The sequence below is a fragment of the Canis aureus genome, chromosome 35, assembly GCF_053574225.1.
Source record: "Canis aureus isolate CA01 chromosome 35, VMU_Caureus_v.1.0, whole genome shotgun sequence".
NCBI classification, from domain to species: Eukaryota; Metazoa; Chordata; class Mammalia; order Carnivora; family Canidae; genus Canis; species Canis aureus.
Window position 1 is genome coordinate 5,890,231 of NC_135645.1, and position 20,533 is coordinate 5,910,763.

A 20,533-nucleotide genomic window follows, 5' to 3' on the forward strand; every position below is an offset into this window, starting at 1 on the left:
TTCATTCTCTGTGTGTGTCTTTTAAAGTAATCTCTATACCCAACATGGGCTCAAACTTAAAACCCCAAGATCGAGAGCCATACTGCTCTATCAACTGAGCTAACCAGGCCCTCCAGTCATTCTCTTCCTTCAGTTGTCCTTCAAAGATAACCAGTCTAGGAAATGGCGTGGTAATGTACCCAGTGCGACTGCAGTAGTCCTTGCTTCTGTGCCATGCTACCTATTTAAGACCGTCCAGGGATAACTTGTAAACTGGGAGATTAGTCCAACATGTAGTCTCACTGCAAATCAAAAAAAATGAATATTCTGCCCAAAGTTATGTAAGCTAATCAAAGGTTAGAGATTATTTCGTTGCTCATGATTTCTGTGTATACTTAACCTGATAGTTAAGCCTTGATTGTCCCTAAACAAACAAAAAAAAAGCCACGTACATAGTTGAGCATGAACATTGTAGAATATAGTCAAAAAGTGATCACTCCTGATAGGGGCAACATTTTTAGGAGAAGCCTAATTTACCCCACAGCATTATTTTGGGGAGGAAACAAAATGTTAGTAAGGTTTAAGCAAAGATAGCTCCCAGCTTCTGAATGCAGTGGCCTGCTGAGGGTAATCCCTATAAAAGGGAAGAAGACTTAAGTTAGGTGAATTTGTGGATCTCTTGATGCATGAAGAAAGGACAGCAAATCCACTGAACTATAGTTGCAGTTGATGGAGTGGGTTTTCCACTCTAATTTTATTTTATTTTTTTATTTTATTTTATTTTATTTTATTTTATTTTATTTTTATTTTTCTAATTTTAAAAATGTAGGCAAAATTTGACTCCTGCTTAAAATTCCTCAGTGGCTTCTGAAGGATAAGTACCAGGTTCTTAAAACTGTTTTTGAAATCCTTTATGCTCTGGCTCCTGCTTACCTCCAACCTCACTCTCTGCAATGTACTCTATTCCCCACTAGTAGGAAACCATTTAGGTTTCCAGAAAAGACCCAGTGTTACCTCTGAACTTCAGCACATGTACTCTTCCCTGGCCAACTCCTACCCTTGCTTCATGTCTCAGCTATCGTTTCCTTTAGCGAGCTTTTCCTGACTTCTCAAATACAAATTAGATGTCCTTATGTGTCCACATGATAAACACCTCTCATGATCTTTATCATCCTGTTCAATTGGTGGTTTACCTCTAACCCACTAGGTTTTGAGGGCTGGCACTGTGGAGTCCTCAGTGCTTAGGATAGTTAAGCCTGAGATACTGCTAGCTTTCTACCCTATATCTGTTTTCCTCTTCCTGAACAATAGAATCCTGATTTTGTCTACAGGAGCATTGTGCCCAGCTTCCCTTGCAGCCCCAGATAGCAGTGAGGTAGTTTTTGACAATGAGATATAAACAGGAGACTTGGTGCATTTTGGGGAAACTTTCCTGATACGGGTATTGTCCTTCTTTCTCCCTGGAGTGTGGTTAGGATTGCTAGCACAAGGGTGAGAACTATTTGCTCACATGGTGGTGAACACGAAGATAAAAGCCACATGTTGATGGCTGAACAGAAAGAAGGAGACTGGATCCTTGGTGGCATTGTGATTTGCCATACCAGCCCTGGGCTGTGTCCCCAAACTTGTTATTAAGTGAGGGCAGGGATTTTTAATTTATTCATTCAAGGATGTAATAGGAGTGGTTCATTTATTTGGGTAAACCTCTATGTTTAGGATTCTGTTACATGGAGCTAAATGCAGCCTTTAAGTGGTATGTTCAATGAGCGAACAGTATGCTAATAGCTCATTTGTTCATTGCTTAGTTACCATTCTAAGTATTTTACATGATTGCTATATTTGGGAGATGAAGTTTGGGAGATTCTAATAGGCAAACGCTAGAAAAGACTTGGCCCTAAACCAGGTCAGAGTGTATGAAAGAATCTGGGGGAAATTCATCCTCTTTCTCTAAAAGGAATGGCTTGGCATTAAGAGCTAGTTCAACTAGGATCAGTTCATTACTTGGCTCCTAGGGACTTGGGTCAGATCTCATTCCAATATTGCAACAAACAGGGTCCTGGGATTGAGCCCCACTACAGGCTCCCTGCTTAATGGGGGAGTCTGCTTGTCCCTTTCCTCCGCCTGCCCCCAGTCCTGCTCTTTTACTATCTCTCAAATACAATCATTAAAAAAATATATTGCAACAAATACAGAGGATTTTTTTTGTGTGTGTGTGTTTTCTCAGTTGTTAAACCTGCATTAAATCCTCCCCCCCCCCCGCCCCCATCAACTTTGCCCCACTTCTCTAAGGACATAATATTCCTGTCTATCCGTCCAACCATCCACTCACACATCCATCCATCCCTCCATCCATATGTTCGTCATGTGGATCAGATACCAGCCACACCACAGCCCTTCCTAGGAAAGACTCTGGCCCAGAGCTCCTACTGAAAGAGCACCCCTTAGTAGCCCATATTACACTATGCTGGTTCAACCAGGGCTGGGCAACTGACCAGGAACTGCTAGATGTTGGTCCGTGTTTTAGGACATGTCCTGGGCCAAGAAGATAATCTAGATAATCTAATTCTTCAAGGCTTTGAACTGAGCAATACTGAGGAAATGATGTAGTTAGCAGTGGAAGGGGAAGCTTGAAGGGAAGTAAGTGGTGTTGAGGTGCAGTAGGGGCCACGGTGGTCCATTGTTCTGAGAAAGCAGGAGCCGTGAGGACACACAGAAGCAGAGAAAATACACAGAAGAAAGGTCAGTTGGAGCTGGCACAAAAGTGGACAGAGACAGAGATGCAGACCACACAGCTCCTTGGGGCATAGCTGAGCCCATTAATACAGCTCTAGAGTAAACCCACATCCATAGTTCCTCAGGTTCTTAGAGCTGCCTTGGATTCTGGTTCTTGGGTCTCCAGCTGCGAGACCCAGTTCTGTATGGGTCAGTCCCCCTTCACAAGGCTGGTTGTTTGACATTTCCTAGATTTCTAAGCAGGCGCATCTTTATGATAAATCTGCATTACATAAAATAAACTCTCTTGAACCAAAGGAGTCCATCAAGCATGTTCCCACTGAGTCAGGTGGCCAAGTGATATCTCCCTGTTTAAACTATCCATTGACATTAGGACATTTTTTTCCTCATTCGGTACTTCCTCATATTGTCATTTAAAGTACTATGTATGTGCTTGGATATTTCCTCGGGAGAAACTCCCCTCTGTGTCTGAACCAAATTCTAGCAAGGGAAGACTCAGAAGCCTCCAGGGTCCAGGATGAGTCTTTAGTTCTTTCCTAAAATAAGAAACCAGACAGAAAATGATAGATTCGCTCCCTCCGGTAAGTGAAGAAACCGGTTTCCCAAGCCAGAACAGAGAAGGCATTGCCTACAACCCTGACCAGAATCACTACCTCTGAGTTGTCACTTGGCCCAATACCAGTCGTTTAAAAACAGTCTGTGGCAGAGAATTTGGGAGGACCTGACAGCTGGCATTGAGTCTTTCACCCTTGTAAGACAAGTACATTCTCTCAGTTTCTCTCTTGGGGATTAGACAAAACAATTTTTGCAGTAGAGTACAAATTCTTGCCCCCGGGTTCCATTTCAAATTTGATGGGGGGGGGGGGGGGCGGGAAATGCAGTTAAGTCACTCCCTTTAAAAAATATCTTTCACGTTAAAATTGTTTTTAAAAAGAATAGTTTAATGTTTCAACATAGTGCAAATCTTCAGTAACAGTGTAATTTTTCAACAACTTTTAGTAAATGAAAAATTACCTTCACACTTTTTATTTTACCCAGACTAAACAGATTTGGGTCACATTTTCTGACATCTATTTTTTTGTTTTCATCATCTTGTTTTGGCTGGTCTCAGCCTGTCAATAACCAATGTGGCTGGACCAGCATTTGGGGTTCTTACAATGATTTCAAGACACCCTGCAGCCCTTGAGCAATTACTATCAGGAAACTTTGGCGGGGTGGGAGGGACATTATTACTGTCAGGGTTTACCCTACATCTCTATTCTGTTTTTAATGTACTATCAAAATTTTTGTGATAAATTATAAGCTTTGAAATATATTTCCAATTCTATTCGGGCAAATATTAAACCTTTTTCTTTTTTCCTTTATGTCACTCTATTGCTCGACCCTGGCTGACATTAGAATCATCTGGACTTTATTCCAGATTCTTAGTCAATTAGTCTGCATGGGGCCCGACTTGAGACTTTTATTTTAAAGATTTTATTCATTTATTTGAGAGAGAGTGAGAGAGGGGCTGACAGAGAGAGAACATAAGCAGGGGGAGGGGCAGAGAGAGGGAGAAGCAGACTCCCCACTAAGCAGGGAGCCAGACTCTGGGCTCCATTCCAAGAGTTCCATTCTGGGACTTTGGGATCATAGCCTGAACCAAAGGCAGACACTTAACCAACCAAACCACCCAGATGCCCCCCCGACTTGGTACTTTTAAAAAATTTATAAATTAAATGATTCTAATATGCAGGAACGATTGAGAATCACTGCACACATTACTTGGTCTTCTTTACTATTTATTCCTGTTTGTTACCATGTTCTTGCTAACATGAAGTCTATTTAACCAGTGACAGGTTATGTTGATCCATTTATTCAAGTCTTTTATTTCTGACAGTGAAGTGCTGTAATTGTCTTTGCGTATGTTCTATATGCCCCTTATTAGATTAGTTTTTTAAATCTGTGGTATATTCAGACTTCTATACCAAAATCAGGATAATGTATAAATAAATCTAATCAATATGATTAAAGTTGTGTATATACTTGACCAGCTGCTTTGAGTTTATAGCTATAGATGTTCATGTGTCCATGTTTGCATTGTTCAGAAAAGGATTCTTATTATTAGGCCAATGGGATCATTTCTGGTATTCTCTGTTACCTAAGAGCCCTATGGCATTAATACTAGTTCATTGATTGAACTTAATATCTATGTGCTAGGAGCTGAAGGCAGATGAACAGGACAGTTTCTTTATTATGAAGGATCTAGCAGTGGTTTCTCTCAGTTTCTCTCTTGGGGGTTAGACAAAACAATTTTTGCAATAGAGTACAAAATCTTGCTCCCAGATTCCATTTCAAACTTGATTGGGGGAAATGCAATAAGTCACTCCCTTTAAAAAATTTATCTTTCACGTTAAAATTGTTTTTAAGAAGAATAGTTTAATTATATATATGTATATATATGTGCATATATATATATATATATGCACATATATATAACTATTTCAAGCTCTCCCTTACGTCCTACGGGGGACAGAATACATAAGCAAATGAATTCTGAGTGTAGGGATTAAGAGCATTGGTCCTGGAGGCAAATAGCCTGGGATTATATCTTCACTTTATTAACTAGGCTCTGGGCAGTAACTTAACCTCTCTACACTCAGTCTTCCATAGAGAGAGGATAATAACAATATTTATCTCATGAGGTTGTTATGGGAATTAATGAGTTATATGTGTAAAGTCTTTAGAACACTATGTGGTATATAATAAACACTTAATATATACTATTATTATTTGGGAACAGAGGGACTGATAAGTGGCACTAGTAGCATGATGAACAGAGTGCAGAACAGAGGGAGACATTATTTTGGGCATCTTTAAAACAAATTTCCTCTTTTCCCTTCTCTCCTTTCTCCTTTCTCTTTCTTGTACTTCTTCCTTACTTCTCCTTCCTAACAATTCAGTCCAAAATCCATTAGGTAGGTCCAAGGAAGGAATACTATGAACAATTATATGCCAATAAATTAGATAATATAGATGAAATGAATAAATTTTTAGAAAGACAATACCAAAACCAACTCAAGAGGAAAGAGTCAGTCTAAATACACCTATAACAAGTGAAGAGATTAAATCAGTAATCAAAAACTTCCTATAAAGAAAAGCCCAGGCCCAGATAGCTCCACTACTGAATTCTACCAAACATTAAAAAAAAAAATTAATACCAATTCTACAAAAAACTCTTCCAAAAAGTAGAGGAGAGAAAACTTTTCAACTCATCCTATGAGACCAGTATCACATAAATACCAAAACCAAGACATCACAAGAAAACTATAGATCAATATCTCTCATGAGTATAGATACAAAAGTCTTCAACAAAATGCTAGCAAATCTAGCACATGAAAAAAAATTATACACCATGACCACATGAGATTAATTCTAGGAATGTGAAATTGGCTTAACATTCAAAAATCAATTAATGTTAAACTCTATAGTGAAAGAATAAAAGGCAAAACCACATGAACATCTTAAAAGATGCAGAAAAAAAGCATTTGACAAAATATAATAGCTTTTCATAACTAAAAAAGAAAAACTAAAAGAAAATGTCATCAACTTGATAAAGGGCATCTACAAAAATCACACAGCTAACATCATACTAGTGAATGACTGGATGCTTTCCCTCTAAGATCAGGAACAAGACAACAATATACACTCTCACCACTTCTATTTAACTTTATATCAGAGGTTCTAGACAGTAATTAAGGACAAAATAAAAGATATTCAGACTGGAAAGGAAGAAGTAAAACCATCTTTCTTTGCAGATGATATGATCTTGTTGTAAAGGAAAATCCTAAGAAATCTACCAATAAACAATTTCAGCAAGATTGAAGAATACAAGACCAATATACTAAAATTGATTGCATTTCTATACACATGCAATTAATAAGCCAAAATAAAATTAAGGAAACAATTTCATTTACAATAGCATCCATAAGAATAAAATACTTAGAAATAAGTTTAACAAATAAGTGCAAAACTCATGCCCTGAAAACTATAAAACATTATCAAAAGAAATTACAGAAAATGTAAATATTTGAGGAAACATCCCCATATTCATGGATTGGAAGGTTTAATACTGTTAAAATGGCATTACTCCACAAATTGACCTACAGATTCAACATAATCCCTATTAGAATCCTAGCTGACTTCTTTGTAGAAATGTATTAGCTGATTCTACAATTCATACAGACTTTCAAAGGGTCCAGAAGAACCAAAACATTTTTAAAAAAGAAGAAAATTGGAGGATTCACACTTGCTGATTTCAAAACTTACTACAAAGCAACAGTATCAAGAAAAGTGTGGTATTGGCATAAAGAAAGACATGTAGACTAATAGAATAGAATTGAGGATCCAGAAAATGAATTTATGTGCCTGTGATGTTTCTACAAGGATGCCAAGACCATTCAATATGGAAATGAATAGACTTTTCAACAAATGGTGGTGGAACAACTAGATAGCCATTTACAAAAGAATCAAGTTGGATCCTTACCTCATACTACTTATAAAAATTAACTAAGAAAAATTAACTCATTAATAAAAAATTAACTCAAAAGGAATCAAACACCTAAGGGTAAATATTAAAACTATACAATTCTTAGAAGAAAACAGAGGAGTAGATCATGTGCTTGGATTTGATAAAGGATCCTTAGATCTGACACCAAAAGCACAATAACTTAAACGGAAAAAACATAATTTGCATTTCATTAAAATTAAAAACTTTGACACTTAAAGGACAGTATCAAAAAGTAAAAAAGAGCCACAGAATGGGAGAAAATATTTACAAAGCATATCTCTGATAAGACTATATCCAAAATATGCAAAGAAATCTTACAACTCAAAAAAAAAAAAAGAAAGAAAGAAATCTTACAACTCAATAATAAAGACAAATAGCCTGATTAAAAAATGGGCAAAGGATCTGAATAGACATTTCTCCAAGGAAGATATGCAAATAGATAATAAGATCATGAAGAGATACTTGACATCATTTGTCATCAGGGAAACGCACATCAGAACCATAATACGATACCACTTCATACCATTATGATGCCTAGACTCAAAAGGGCAGATAATAGCAAGTGTTGTAGGATGTGAAGAAATCCAAACTCTCCTACACTGCTGGTGGGAATGTAAAATGATGCAGCTACTTTGGAAAACAGGCCATAAGTTCCTTGAACAATTAAACATATAGAGTTGCCATATGAAATAGCAAGTTAGCCTTAGGTATACACCCAAGAGACATGAAAACATATGTATGGACAAAACAAAGTGTGCAAATGTTTGTACATTGTCCATAATAGCCAAAAGGTAAAAGCAACTCAAATATCCATCAACTGATAAGTGGATGAACAAAATGTAGTATATCCATAAAAGTGAATATTATTTGACCACAAAATAAATAAAACATTGGCACATGCTACAACATAGATGAATCTCCAAAACACTTTATTAAGTGGAATAAGCCAGTTGCAGAAACCCACTTGTGATTTAAAACTTATGAAATGTCTAGAATAGGCAGGTCTATAGAAACAGTAAATAAACTAGGGGTGAAGTTGTGGAGGAGGATGGGGGGATGATAGCTAAAAGGTATGGAGTTTCTTTTTGAAGTGATGAAAATGTTCTAAAATTGTCTCTGTGATGGTTGCACACATTTTTAAATCTACTAAAAACTTTTGAATCGTATACTTTAATTGGATGAATTATATGATATATAAATTATATCTTAATAGAGGTTTTAGAAAAAAGAAAAACAGCAATTAAATGGAACACTTGGTTTTGGACTGGAACTTTTAGCAATAAAGGACATTTTGGGGATGACTGGGGAAACTGAATGTTTTCTGGGGATTAGATGTTAGCATATGTATCAGTGTTACTTTCTTGATTTTGATAGTTGCATTTCAGTTATTCAGGAGAAAATGCTTGTTAGTAGGAAATGTAAACTAAAGTGTTGATGGATGATGGGGCATCACTGTAGGTAACTCATTCTCAAATGTCTGGAAAAAAGTATTTTTGCAACTTATTTGTGAAATTATTTCAAAATATAAATATATAATATAATATATATAAATAAATTTCATAAAATAACTGATTTAATTTTAAAATCTGAGGCTAGGGATGGAATATTGTGCCCTGTGATTGCTAAGATTCTTAGCCTGCCTATGGTGAGAATGGTGGTGGTGGTGGTGGTAGTGGTCTTATTCTTCAGCAAGTTGCATTGGGCCTAAGTTCTATAAGATTTCCAGCTGACATTGATTTGTATGGAATTTCTACTCTAAAGCAATAACATTGACTTTGAGAAAGAAAAGGTAAATACTATTTAACACAAAAGATAAATAGTTGAAGAAATCAATTTATTTGAAAAGGAATGCTTTCTTGTTGTTACATTTATTAGCAGGGAACATTAATCAATAGCCAGTAGAAAATATCAGACCACTTTTGGAACGTGCTGCTAAAAGCCTGTGAGCTCATCATCCTTGCTTTTGTCAGTCTGGTAACCAGTAAGTGTCAAAGTTGGATTTTGTCCAGGAAGGCCTTTGAATATTTTTAGGTGAATATAACTATTATCACCTACCCGCACCTAAAAGAGAAGAAAAAGAAAAAAATTAAAAAGAGATTCATTCAAATGCAACTTTGCCATGTAAAACATTCTCAGACTTAAAGACTCAATGAAATAAGGTTTTCTAGAACAGTATTTCTTAGACTCTTGATTTTCATAAATCTATCACCTTATTTTATGATAAAGGGCAGGCTAAAGGCATGGCAAGAGGCATAAGCCCTTTTTTTTTCTTTTCTTTTCTTTTCTTTTCTTCTTTTCTTTCTTTTCTTCTCTTCTCTTTTCTTTTCTTTTTTCTTACTATTTCCCACTTTGGGTACAAATGAAGGTGCATTTCATTTTCAAAGATGCACAATACAAGAGAACAAAGGACAGTTTCTTTGTTGATTCTGTTTTCTGACTTCCAAATTGGGACACTTTATTTGCTACATGGTTTGAGAAGGGAGGAGGAAAATCAGAATTGTCCTAGAAAATTTGGGATGTTTGTTCCCATATCTCTATTAGAACCTACATTATAAATGCCCACTGATAGGACTGAGCAGGGACCAGAGGATGGACAGTCTAGTGTCCCTATAAAGTGAAGGGTTCTTGCTGGGAAGTCGTTGGTATGAAAATTGAAATGGTAGTGTGGGCATGAATCTAGGACCTAGATAATCATGATAAGAATTTAAACTTTCATTTTTGGTTGGTACAATAAAAGTTTTGTCATAGAATAATATTTGTTTACATTCTGATGTCCCTTCCTAATTAACAAATACCATTTATCAAATGTTTACTACGATTTGTAGGCTATGATGAACATTTTATATACTTCTTACTATGGGCCTGAACAAAGGTAGAACCATGACAGTTTTACAGATGCAGAAAGCATCTGTGTAATTAGTAGAGATTAAGTAAATTTCCATAAGTCTCTCAGCTAATAGGTGACAGAATCAAAACCCACATCTAGACTCCAATATCAATGTTATTTTCACTCTATGGTGTAACCATTTTTTTTCATGTAGGCTCCACACCCAGCATGGAGCCCAACGTGAGGCCTGAACTTATAACCTAAGATCAAGACCCAGGCTGAGATCAAGAGTTAGATGCTCCACCAACTGAGCCACTCAGGTTCCCCTACTATGTAAACTTTTTTTTTTTCTATGTAAACTTTTAAAAGCATTTATTCTGTACTTAGAACAGGACATCAGCCTTTGCATACATTATTAGAAGCAGCACAGCCAGTAGTTCAGCATCAGACCACCTGGCTTCATATCCTGCCTCTGCTCTTACAACTGTATGATATTTGTTAGTTGCTCCATCTCCCTGGGGCTCCATTTTCTCATCAGTAACACAAGGGAAATCATCACACTTAGCTCATAGATTTGTTGAGTGGATTCAAAGAGATAATACATGTCCAGCCCTAAGAACAGAGCCTGCCTGGCACGTTGTAAGTGCTCAGTAAATTTCTTGCTCATTTATTCCACACAACATCTGGCAAAGTAGGTTTTTATCTGCATTGCACAGATAAGGGCCTTGAGGCTCAGAGAAGATGAAGGGCTGTGATCACACAGGCACTGACTAGTGGCACAAATTGAACAGGGGATCAAACCCAGAACTACCTGACACCACAGGTGCAGCCCTTCCATTCCACCACCTGCCTCTTGATAGATACTTGAGAAAGAACATAGAAGGTCTCATCACCAGAAAGACCTTACATGTAGAGAACAGTTCAGAGCAGAGATCAACAGCTAGATGGCAGGAAGTAATGGGGGGACTGGAGTCAGCAGTTGTAATCCAGTATGAGAAAGTTAACCAGGCAAGTGGTCTTAAGGAATGAAATTTTCAAGTTTCTTGATGAGCTTTTTAGGAAATACATGAGCTGGTTAATTTGTGAAATTTATGAACTAGGACTAATTGTAAACTATTAAAACAATGATTTCAATTTTGATGCAATGTTTCTTGTCTTTGAACAAAATCATTTTTAAGTGGAAAACATTCTTTTTTAGCTGTGAAGAAAGCAGATTGAGAAAGGAGGAAATGATTGTGCCATTGCTTTCTGAGGATAAGGCGGGATCTCATTCATGTGCTCCACCACAGGACCCTGGCATATGCTAGGAGCCCAAATTCAGTAGGACTGCGCTGATCCATTTACATGACCCAGTGTTGTAATTTTCCTATGCTGAGCTGGTTAGGATCTGTTATTTTAAATTTTTTGCTGAAAACATTTTTTAAGCATTTTATGTCGTAAGTAGTTAATTGTTAAAGAAAAATAAGCCAGACTGTGCCTTGGTCAAATGGTTTTGTAAAGATCAAGCACATACGTTTGAATATCTGTTATTATTTATTAAATCAGAATTATCATCTCAATACAAAAAGATGAAGATAGTTCTCAAGTATCTACGGTTGACTTGTTGAATTGGTTTTCTCTCAACTTTGCAACCATTTTCTTCAGTTACAACTGGGATAGTGCATCACTTAATTTGTTGATGTAGCTATGAATTAAATTCTAAATTATCTTAAATGTTCCACTGTTTTAAACTATACCTTCAGTGTCACAAATTGAATCCACTTACTTGAATTGCAAAAATTGTTTACATTGTGTTAATCAAAATGCTTATGTAAAAGACAAAAGAGGTTTCAACTATTTTCCCACCTTAAATGTATTTAAGTCATTCCTAAAATCCATATAGTGTAGACACATAGAATCATAAAGCTTTGAGTGGAGCATCTGGCTCAGCTCCAAGCCCGTGGGCAACTGAGATATTCTCTCACTTTACACAGAAAGCGCTATAGCCACAAACTAAGCATGCTTGGAACTGTTATGAAATCTCTTTCTATACGATTTTTGACAAACGTAATTTGTAAATTGTAATTGTAATTTGGAAGGAGTCAACATAAGAGAGCTTTCTAAATTCATAGGAAACAGATAGTATAAATATACCATCATCTACCAAATTTGAGAGTCTATTACCACTCTCAATTTCATGCTAGGTAAGCACCTTCATTTAGGACAACCGGAAGGGACAAAAATGGTAGGGGTGACAGGAAGCATCACACCAAGTGAAAAATCCCATATCTTTTAGTGCCAAGGTGAACTCATCAAGGATGTTGAACTCTAACCTTAATGTAGTAATTTATTCCAGCCACCACTTGAGTTTTATACTCTACGGCTTCAAATTCTTGGTAAGTCTCATTTGTTTTTTCTTCAAGCTGAGGTTTAACCTTAAGAAGAGAAAAAGAGGAAACACATTACCAAAGCTATATGGGACTCCATTTGTGTGATTTACAAGTCCGGGAACCTTGTGTTTCTAAAGGTCCTTGAACATAGTAACGAGAGGTATTTTTGGTATTTCAAGGAAAAGAAACCATCTATCTTCAAAAAAATTACATGGGCTAACTAAAATGTTAAATTTTTCTGCTTTAGGCTGCATTTACATCAACTCAGCATGGCAATTTGGCAATATGGTAATGTTTTCACTAGTAAAGCTCTGATAAGAAGTTTTAATAAAAATGGGAGGGAGAGCAATAATTACTACTTCACTTCCACATTTTTTATTTGGAAATAATTTCAGACTCAAAGTTGCAAAAATAATATAGGGTACCTCAAGACCTTTGATTCAATCACATCTGCAATTTCCTTTGCCATGGGGGATAACACGTTTACAGGATTCAGGGATTGGGTTGTTGGCCACCAGTCTGTCTACCACAGAGGGATTATAAGCTTTGGTGCCAGTTTACCCGAACCAAGCATGACAAAGGACTGGAGAGTCTCAAATGCAATCTATGAACTTTTACTAACTCTACTGGTTTTCAGTATCAGTCCTTCATCCCTCCCTCGGCTGAGCCTGATATGCTAGTGTCCACTATGTTCTCTCTGACTCACTTTGTTAAGATAAGAGTACAGCTTGGAAGATAGTGAAAGGGAAGGATCTGGGGGCGGCCTCATTGCTCCTCATACAGATCTGCCATCGGTTTTCCTGGTGTTAGCCCTATGCCTCACTCTCATCTTCATATGTTTCTGGCATTGCTAGTGCTTGAGCCACTTCGAAATTCTGCACCATGAATCCACTTGCTGCTGGCTCATCTTTCCCTTCTGTGGCTGGGCTCCGTCTAGGTGGCCCAGTCATTTTCCATCGTTCACTGGTTTTCTGTCTTCCAAGGTTTGGTCAGTATCTCTGAGGTGGTGTTTGCCTATCTCCTGTTCTCTTCCTATTTGAGGTTTTGTGGCCTTTCTCTTCTAATCTTTTTCTGTCATCTAAAAGAAAGTAGATGTGTATGTTCGATATATCTTGTTTATTGGGAAATTGCCTCCCTTCCCTTAACTAAAGCATTTTTACGTGTTTCAGGCGGGCCTCTCGTGCATCTGGGTTCTCCCAAGACCGTTCAGTCCTTCCCATCAGTGGACAGATATACTGAATCCTTTTCTATTGGTGCTTTGGTTGGTGTACCAGAACTGGTTTTCAAAGATGTAAACATTTTTCAACTCTTTGAGTTCTCAGACCATTTTAGAGGATGTAGCACCTCATGGACCACTATCCATTTCTCCTGTGACCTTCAGAATGGATGAGAAGAGTGTGATATTGCTTTCTTGAGGTGGAAAATGAAGATGGAAAATGAGATGGAAAATGAAGCTTCAAAGTGGAGAAAGGAAGGAGACAAATCATGAGGGGCAAAAAACCCAAATGGAAAGAGGTAGGGTGCAGGAGAGAGGAGGAAAAGGTAGGCAGAAATGCAGAGAGAAATCGAGTAGGGAGAGTAGCCGTACTGTCCTATTGCTTCCCCTGTCTAATCCCTCTGAGCCAACACTGGGTACCAGTTAAGTTAGGAGCTGAGTTGGAAAGGGTTAATCTCCAAACCCAAAATTGTCTATTCAAATCTCATTTCACAAATGAGGGACCTGAAGCTGTGAGGAGAACATGACTGCTGAAGGCTGAAAAATTATTAATTACAGTAACCTAAGATTTTCAATCCCTTGTCTGATAGTGTATCTGATTTATCTGTTGCAATGACCTGTATTCCTTCTGGTTTCCAGTCTTTTGGTGATGGTGGTTTGGTTTTATTTTTTACCGAATATCAGAAAATTTTATTTCTAACTGTCCTAAAAAATAGATCAAAATTTGTAACCTTTCTCCTGCATCTGTGCAGGCCACAAGTCCAGAATTTTCCATAAGAGAGCTGATTTCCAATGTTCTGGTTTGTTTTGGTAAGTGCACTGGCACTTGTTAGACTGTGTGCCATGATTTCAGGTTTACTGTACTTATTACCCCTCGCCTTGTTCTCTTTTCCCGGTGAAACAGTTTGGTGTTCTTCTAGTGTTGGGTGCTATGAATCTGGGGTGATGAGGTCTAAGCTGAGGGCAAGTAAGGAGGCATAATAGGAAGGAAATGGTCAGTGGATTTTCAGAAGGTAGCTTGGTGTTGAACACCCCTACCCCTGCCCAGGGATGGGTGCTGGGAGGATGGAGGCCAGCTGGGAGTGGTGGTCTGGGACCTGGTGGTACACAGACAGACCTTGAGCTGAACACAGTTGGCATTCACCTTCCTCAGCCTGTCATGCATGGTAGTGGCTGAGACGCTGGAAGAAACAGTGTGGGTTTGTCACTTGGGCCCCAGCCGGAGAAAGGATGCTACCAGAGAGGAACAACTGGCACAATTACCCTAAAGCTGTTCAAGATATTTTTATTGTTGCAGAGCATGAATCTTGGTGAGTTGTTAGTTCTCTGGGATCTGAAGATTTGAGCCATGCTGCACCCAACACCTAGGCACTTTCCCCGTCTATAATCATTCTGCAGAAACACTGGGCTATGCGTAATTTAGAGAAGAATGGGTAGAAAGGTGATAGTGGCAACATGAGTTCACCATACTTTGGGATGTTTTACAAAGTAAGAAAGGAGAGTTTGCATATAGCATAAAAGTAGAGTAGAGCTGATAAGTGACTTATAGACATTTGTCATCTATGTTTTGAAGGAAGGGGCATGTATGGGGCAAGGTACCTGGTATGCAAGAAATGATGGCACCCCACATAAGAGAGGAAGGGAAAGAGTCTTGGACTGGAGGGAAGAATGAGATCCAGCAGGGCGTAAGGAAATTGGGAGTGTTCTTGTACCAGATGACTGCAGTCTTTTAAGAGAAGGAACTGAGATACTGGCTGGAGGGGCCATGGGGATGGGAGGGACTGAGAAACCAAGGAGAGAGGAGGTCCAGGTCCACTTCTCTGGGGTTTCTAGAAAAGGGCCCATAGGATGTGACTGAAAGGATGTTCTGGTAGCCTGAGGCTCCTGCTGGGGTTGTTTGCTGGCATGAATTCATAGATTTCTATTGAGTGAGTTTCTGTGGTTCTACAACTTCCTTAAGCAAAGTTCTCTGAACCTGGAGCAGAAGCTGAAGAGGAAGTGGTGACAGTGGGAGTGATCTCTAATTGAGGATTGCAATGCGAGAATTGCACGGGGTCAACAGCAATCAGGGGTGGAAGAGTTCATGAAACCACCCATCATGGGTCCCGGCTAGATGAGTGCTCAAGTGGACCTAGGCATATTCTGATGATGAAGACAGGAGCATAAGTGCCTGAAAGATTGTGATGCAGCTGGATGGCAGGTTCTCTGGGTGTGGCGCAGTGGAGATGTGACTGATGAAGAGGCTGTGGTTGGAGAGGAGAACACAAATGGGTGGGTGAGTGACAGCTGTGACATGCTAAGCTCCAAGGTGTGGTGTCCTGGATGGTATGCAGAGGAGGTGTTTGTATAGTGTTATGGTCTGTGTGTTTGCCAGGAATGGCATTCAGCAATTAGGTTTGACTTAGGTGTGTGTGTGTGTGTGTGTGTGTGTGTGTGTGTGGTGTGTTGTGTATATACCTGCACATGCATAATAATAGACCTTATTCTAAAAATAATTATTGAAATAACAGTTCTTTCCTGCACATAAACATAGTCAGAATTCTCATTCCAATTCTCAGGCCAAGTATAGCTCTTTATTTCCTTGAGCGTATCTCTTATCTTCTATTTTGTAAATGTCTCTGAAGGCAAGAATCATCTTGGTGTCCCTTCTGTCCCTACAGCAATTCACACAGTACTCTGTACATAATGTTTTCTGAATGAAGAAAGCAGGACTGTTTTTCTTCATGACACTTTGCTTTCCCACAAAGGAAAGAGGATAGAAGAGGATAGCAGAGACCCTCAACTAATACAGAGAATCCTGGGAAAGGAGAGTTTTTTCCATGTGTACATGGGACCTAAGTACCATTTACATCCTTTAGTGATACATGATACACAATTATCCTTCAGTGTCTATTATCTTCAGAATGGGGATACTCCCTTTTTTCTTCCTTCAGAAATATTCAAGTCTTCTCAACCCCAAGCTCTTTGATTGATTTTCTTCTTTTTCTGACCTCATCCAACATCCCTTTCTTTTTGACATCAAATTCCTTAAACCTGCAGTTCTTATTTTATCTTTGTTACTTTCCCCTCTCTATGAGATGGCCTCCCTTTTCCTTTCCTTCTCTCCCAAATGGAGTTTTTCCTTCAGTTGGCATTCCACTAAGAAGCTCTCTATTAAGGACAGGGAAAGCTGATAAACTTCATGTCCTCTAAGAATACCTGCATTTTATTTATTTATTTGTTTATTTGCTTGTTTATTTATTTTTAATACCTGCATTTTAACAGGTGATTTTAAAAAGTTTGAATACATAAAAAAACACCAAAGAGATAAAATTACAAGGTAAATGACAGGTAGTGGTGGTATTCCTTAGGACCACCTCAGATCATACTAAATGTATAACCACCAACACCTACTTATTTGCCTGGCTCTGACTGGGCACCTAACTAATTCTATAATCTTGGAGGTATTGATTAAATTTCTTCACCTAAAGGTGGTTTTGGTAATACCTGCTTCTTGGGGTTGTTTGTGGGGAGATAAACTTTATCATTGATAGGTAAGTGCTTCCTAAACTGATCATTCCTCTGCCTTCTAATACATAATTGGGAATTGTTCCCTAAGGTTTTCCTGTGAGAGCAGTGCCAAATGATAACTGGGAACTTAATACCCCAGGAGCTGAATTACTACACAGTAATTATTCACCTGGAAGTTAGGAGCTTTGATGGGCAATCTCTAATGTCCTTCCTGGTTACAGACCTACAATTTAAAAAATGTTCCTAACTGGAGATTATTTTATTATTATGTTCCAGTTATCTTGACTTCTCTAAATGGACTGTAAATCCCTTGAGGGCAGGGGCCAAGTCTTAAAGTCCTTATGCATCTTCTACAACATTTAACACAATGCTGGACACCTTAGAGATATTCAAGAAATGATTTGCTGATATTCATTTCTCAAATTGATTTAAATCTGAGGCTTAAAAAAATAAATAAATAAATAAATCTGAGGCTTACTGCTTGCACAGATAAGGCAACTTTCCATACCATGTATTTCCCTCAACTCTCATGCTTCTCTATGTTCCTGCCACTGTACAGTGGAAAAGGCAGAAGGTCAAAAATCTGAAGATAGTCTAGCTTCTTAACTAGGCAGATATTAATCTCTCTGAATCTCAGTTTGAAATCTTATGTGAGAAATGGACATGATGATTTCCTTCCCTGCTCCAGGGGTTATGAAGATCAAAGGAGAGGTCGCATGGAAGATAGGGCTTTTGAAACTTCAAAGCACCTTTCCGAGGTGATGTAGCTATTGCTTTTTTTTTTTTTTTAAAGATTTTATTTATTTATTCATGAGAGAGAGAGAGAGAGGCAGAAACACAGGCAGAGGGAGAAGCAGGCTCCATGCAGGGAGCTTGACATAGGACTCGATCCTGGGTCTCCAGGATCACACCCCAGGCCGAAGGCAGTGCTCAACCGCAGGGCCACCGGGTCTGCCCTGTAGCTATTGTTAATACCAAGCTCTCATTCTACCTCCTTGGCAGGGCTGGGGCCTGAGGTAAGCAGGAAGAAACACATTTTCAAATTAGTTTCATAATTTAAGATGTGGCTCACAGATGGATGTTTTTTTAACAATGCAAGGCCTTCTTATAGCTTCTTATTAAAAGAAAAATTATTCTTCTAAAGAAGATAGGCTTTTTAAAAGTCATTAAAATTTTCTGCACACTCTCTATAAATGAAATCTCAGTTATTTCCCCATTTCCCTTACAGCTCTGGTCCCTAGAGAGTCTCAGGGGGAGTTTCCAGGGTCACAGGTGAAGCAAAGATTTGAAGCAAATACCTGTGATGCCTCACCTATGCATATTTCTTTCTTGTTTTCAAGTCATTGTTATGCACATCACCTTATGTAGTTCTTACAGCACGGAGATCAGCAGAGCAAGAAGGTGATCTTCATCTCATAAGTAGAATTGAGAATTTTTTTGCAGTGCTCAGTATTTATTTATTTATTTATTTATTTATTTATTTATTTATTTATAAAAGATTTATCTATTTATTTTAGAGAGAGAGAGCAAGGGGAAGGGCTTTAAAAGGAGAGGGAGAGACTCTTAAGCAGACTGTGTGCTGAGCTCAGAGCCTGACGTGACCTGAGCTGAAACCAAGAGTCAGAGGCTCAACCAACTGCACCACCAAGCACCCTCTGTGCTCTGCTTTTAGAAAGCCCATCTCCCATAGGCCTCTAGAATATCATGTATCTCCAGTCCTGTAGGCCACGAGGTCATGGACAGCAGCATAAACATCTCTTGGGAGCTGGTTAGAAATGCAGGCTCTCAGCCCACCATACCATATCTGCATTTGAACAAGGCCCTCAGGTAATTTATGTGTACATTGACTTTTGAGAAAACTGAACTGATACAGGAACTCAAATAAAGGTATTAATGACTCAATATTACCCATTAAAGAAAGAAAAGCTACAAAGTATATGTTTTTTCAAAGAACTCTTGAAAGGGAAAGATTTATCCCCAAAGAATGTAGAATTCCAGGCATCCAATCTCTGGGGAGCACTCCAGAGCCCTAACATAGAGATCCTATCTCTTTCACTTACACAAGAAGTTGATCTTGTTGGCCAGAGTCATAGAATGAAGTTTCACAGAGAAAAAACAAGGAACGATACAAGAAAATAGGGGAGCAATTTAAAAACCTAAAATAGTAACTTATATAAATTTTCTTTTCATAAAATATGCAGTATAATAAAATTTTATCATATAGATGATAGCCAGTGAAACAACACTTAGAAAAATATATCAACTTACTAAAAACATTGAGTTCTGTTTTCACCGTAATCAATTTTGGAATCACCATAGACTATGCCACGCCTCTTTCCTACTAGTTTAATCATCTTCTAAATATGAAGAGACTGAAATATTTTCTATTAGGCAAATTGGCAGAAAGTGTGTAAGTGGATTGTCTTCGCAATATTGTTCTTCCTTTAACCCATTTAAAAAAAATCTCCCTGCAGAACGTGTGAAGTCTAGTTCGTCAAATTGTTAACAACTTCAGACTTTAATTACATGTTGGCTCCATTTGGTAAGATTAGAAGCTTCAACAGACTGAATTAGTAATCCTAGAATCATACATTGTAAGCCTATAAAGATGAGCCAATATAAATTCTTTTATTAATGGGGAAACTGAGGCTCAGAGAAGGGATGTTACTTGCTCAAGATCACTCTCATAGGATTATTAGAGGTTTCATCTGAAAAAGTTTTTAGTTGTAGGGAAGGCTGAACAAAACCCCACATTTCTCAGTGTTCTGGTTTTCAAGTTCACCCACACGCTTAAGACGGCCCACCTAGGAACCAAGATATTAGATCAATCCTTTTCATGAGAGACATCAACTCACCTCATTAGCAATCTCCTGGACTTCTGGAGTGGCAGGTTTGGCTTCAGTTAAGCCTCCAGGCATCATTTTGGCTAATTGCTTCTTTGCTAGGCAGGATGCTGGAACTGAAGTGATCCAGTAAGCGTGGAGACTCTGGTTTTTAAAGAGGGTGTTGTTGCTCAAACAAGCTCCGCCTCCAGAAAGTTTTCTTTTTCACAAAGAGCAAAAAGGCACAAGGAAAATGAATATGTCTTGAAGCAAGCCATGGTGCTTCCTCAACAGAATATGCCATTAGGGGTTTGGGAGAATGAGGGTTGGATACAAATGGGTGTATCCAGGGAGCAACGTCGTCGCGGGGAGTCAGACTTCTCTGCATTCTCTTAGACAATAGTTTCATCCTGTTGCATCTGAGGAATGAAATCTGGAGCCACAACCAGTTTCCCAATGCTTTAAAACCTCCAATACAAAATTTTATACTTTAAAGGTATATTTATTAATAACATCAAGGCCGATTGT

The 20,533-nt window shown here is 38.3% G+C and overlaps 1 protein-coding gene across 1 annotated transcript; it reads right to left on the reverse strand.

Moving 5' to 3' along the window:
- Positions 1-9,076: 9,076 nt before the first annotated feature.
- CSTA (cystatin A) lies at positions 9,077-20,312 on the reverse strand. The gene is made up of 3 exons (XM_077883901.1): positions 20,039-20,312; positions 12,401-12,502; positions 9,077-9,322 (listed from the first exon to the last, which is right to left on the reverse strand). Exons 1-3 carry the CDS (start codon positions 20,102-20,104, stop codon positions 9,194-9,196), a joined length of 297 nt encoding a protein of 98 aa, XP_077740027.1. The 5' UTR covers positions 20,105-20,312; the 3' UTR covers positions 9,077-9,193.
- Between the last annotated feature and the right edge of the window lie 221 nt (positions 20,313-20,533).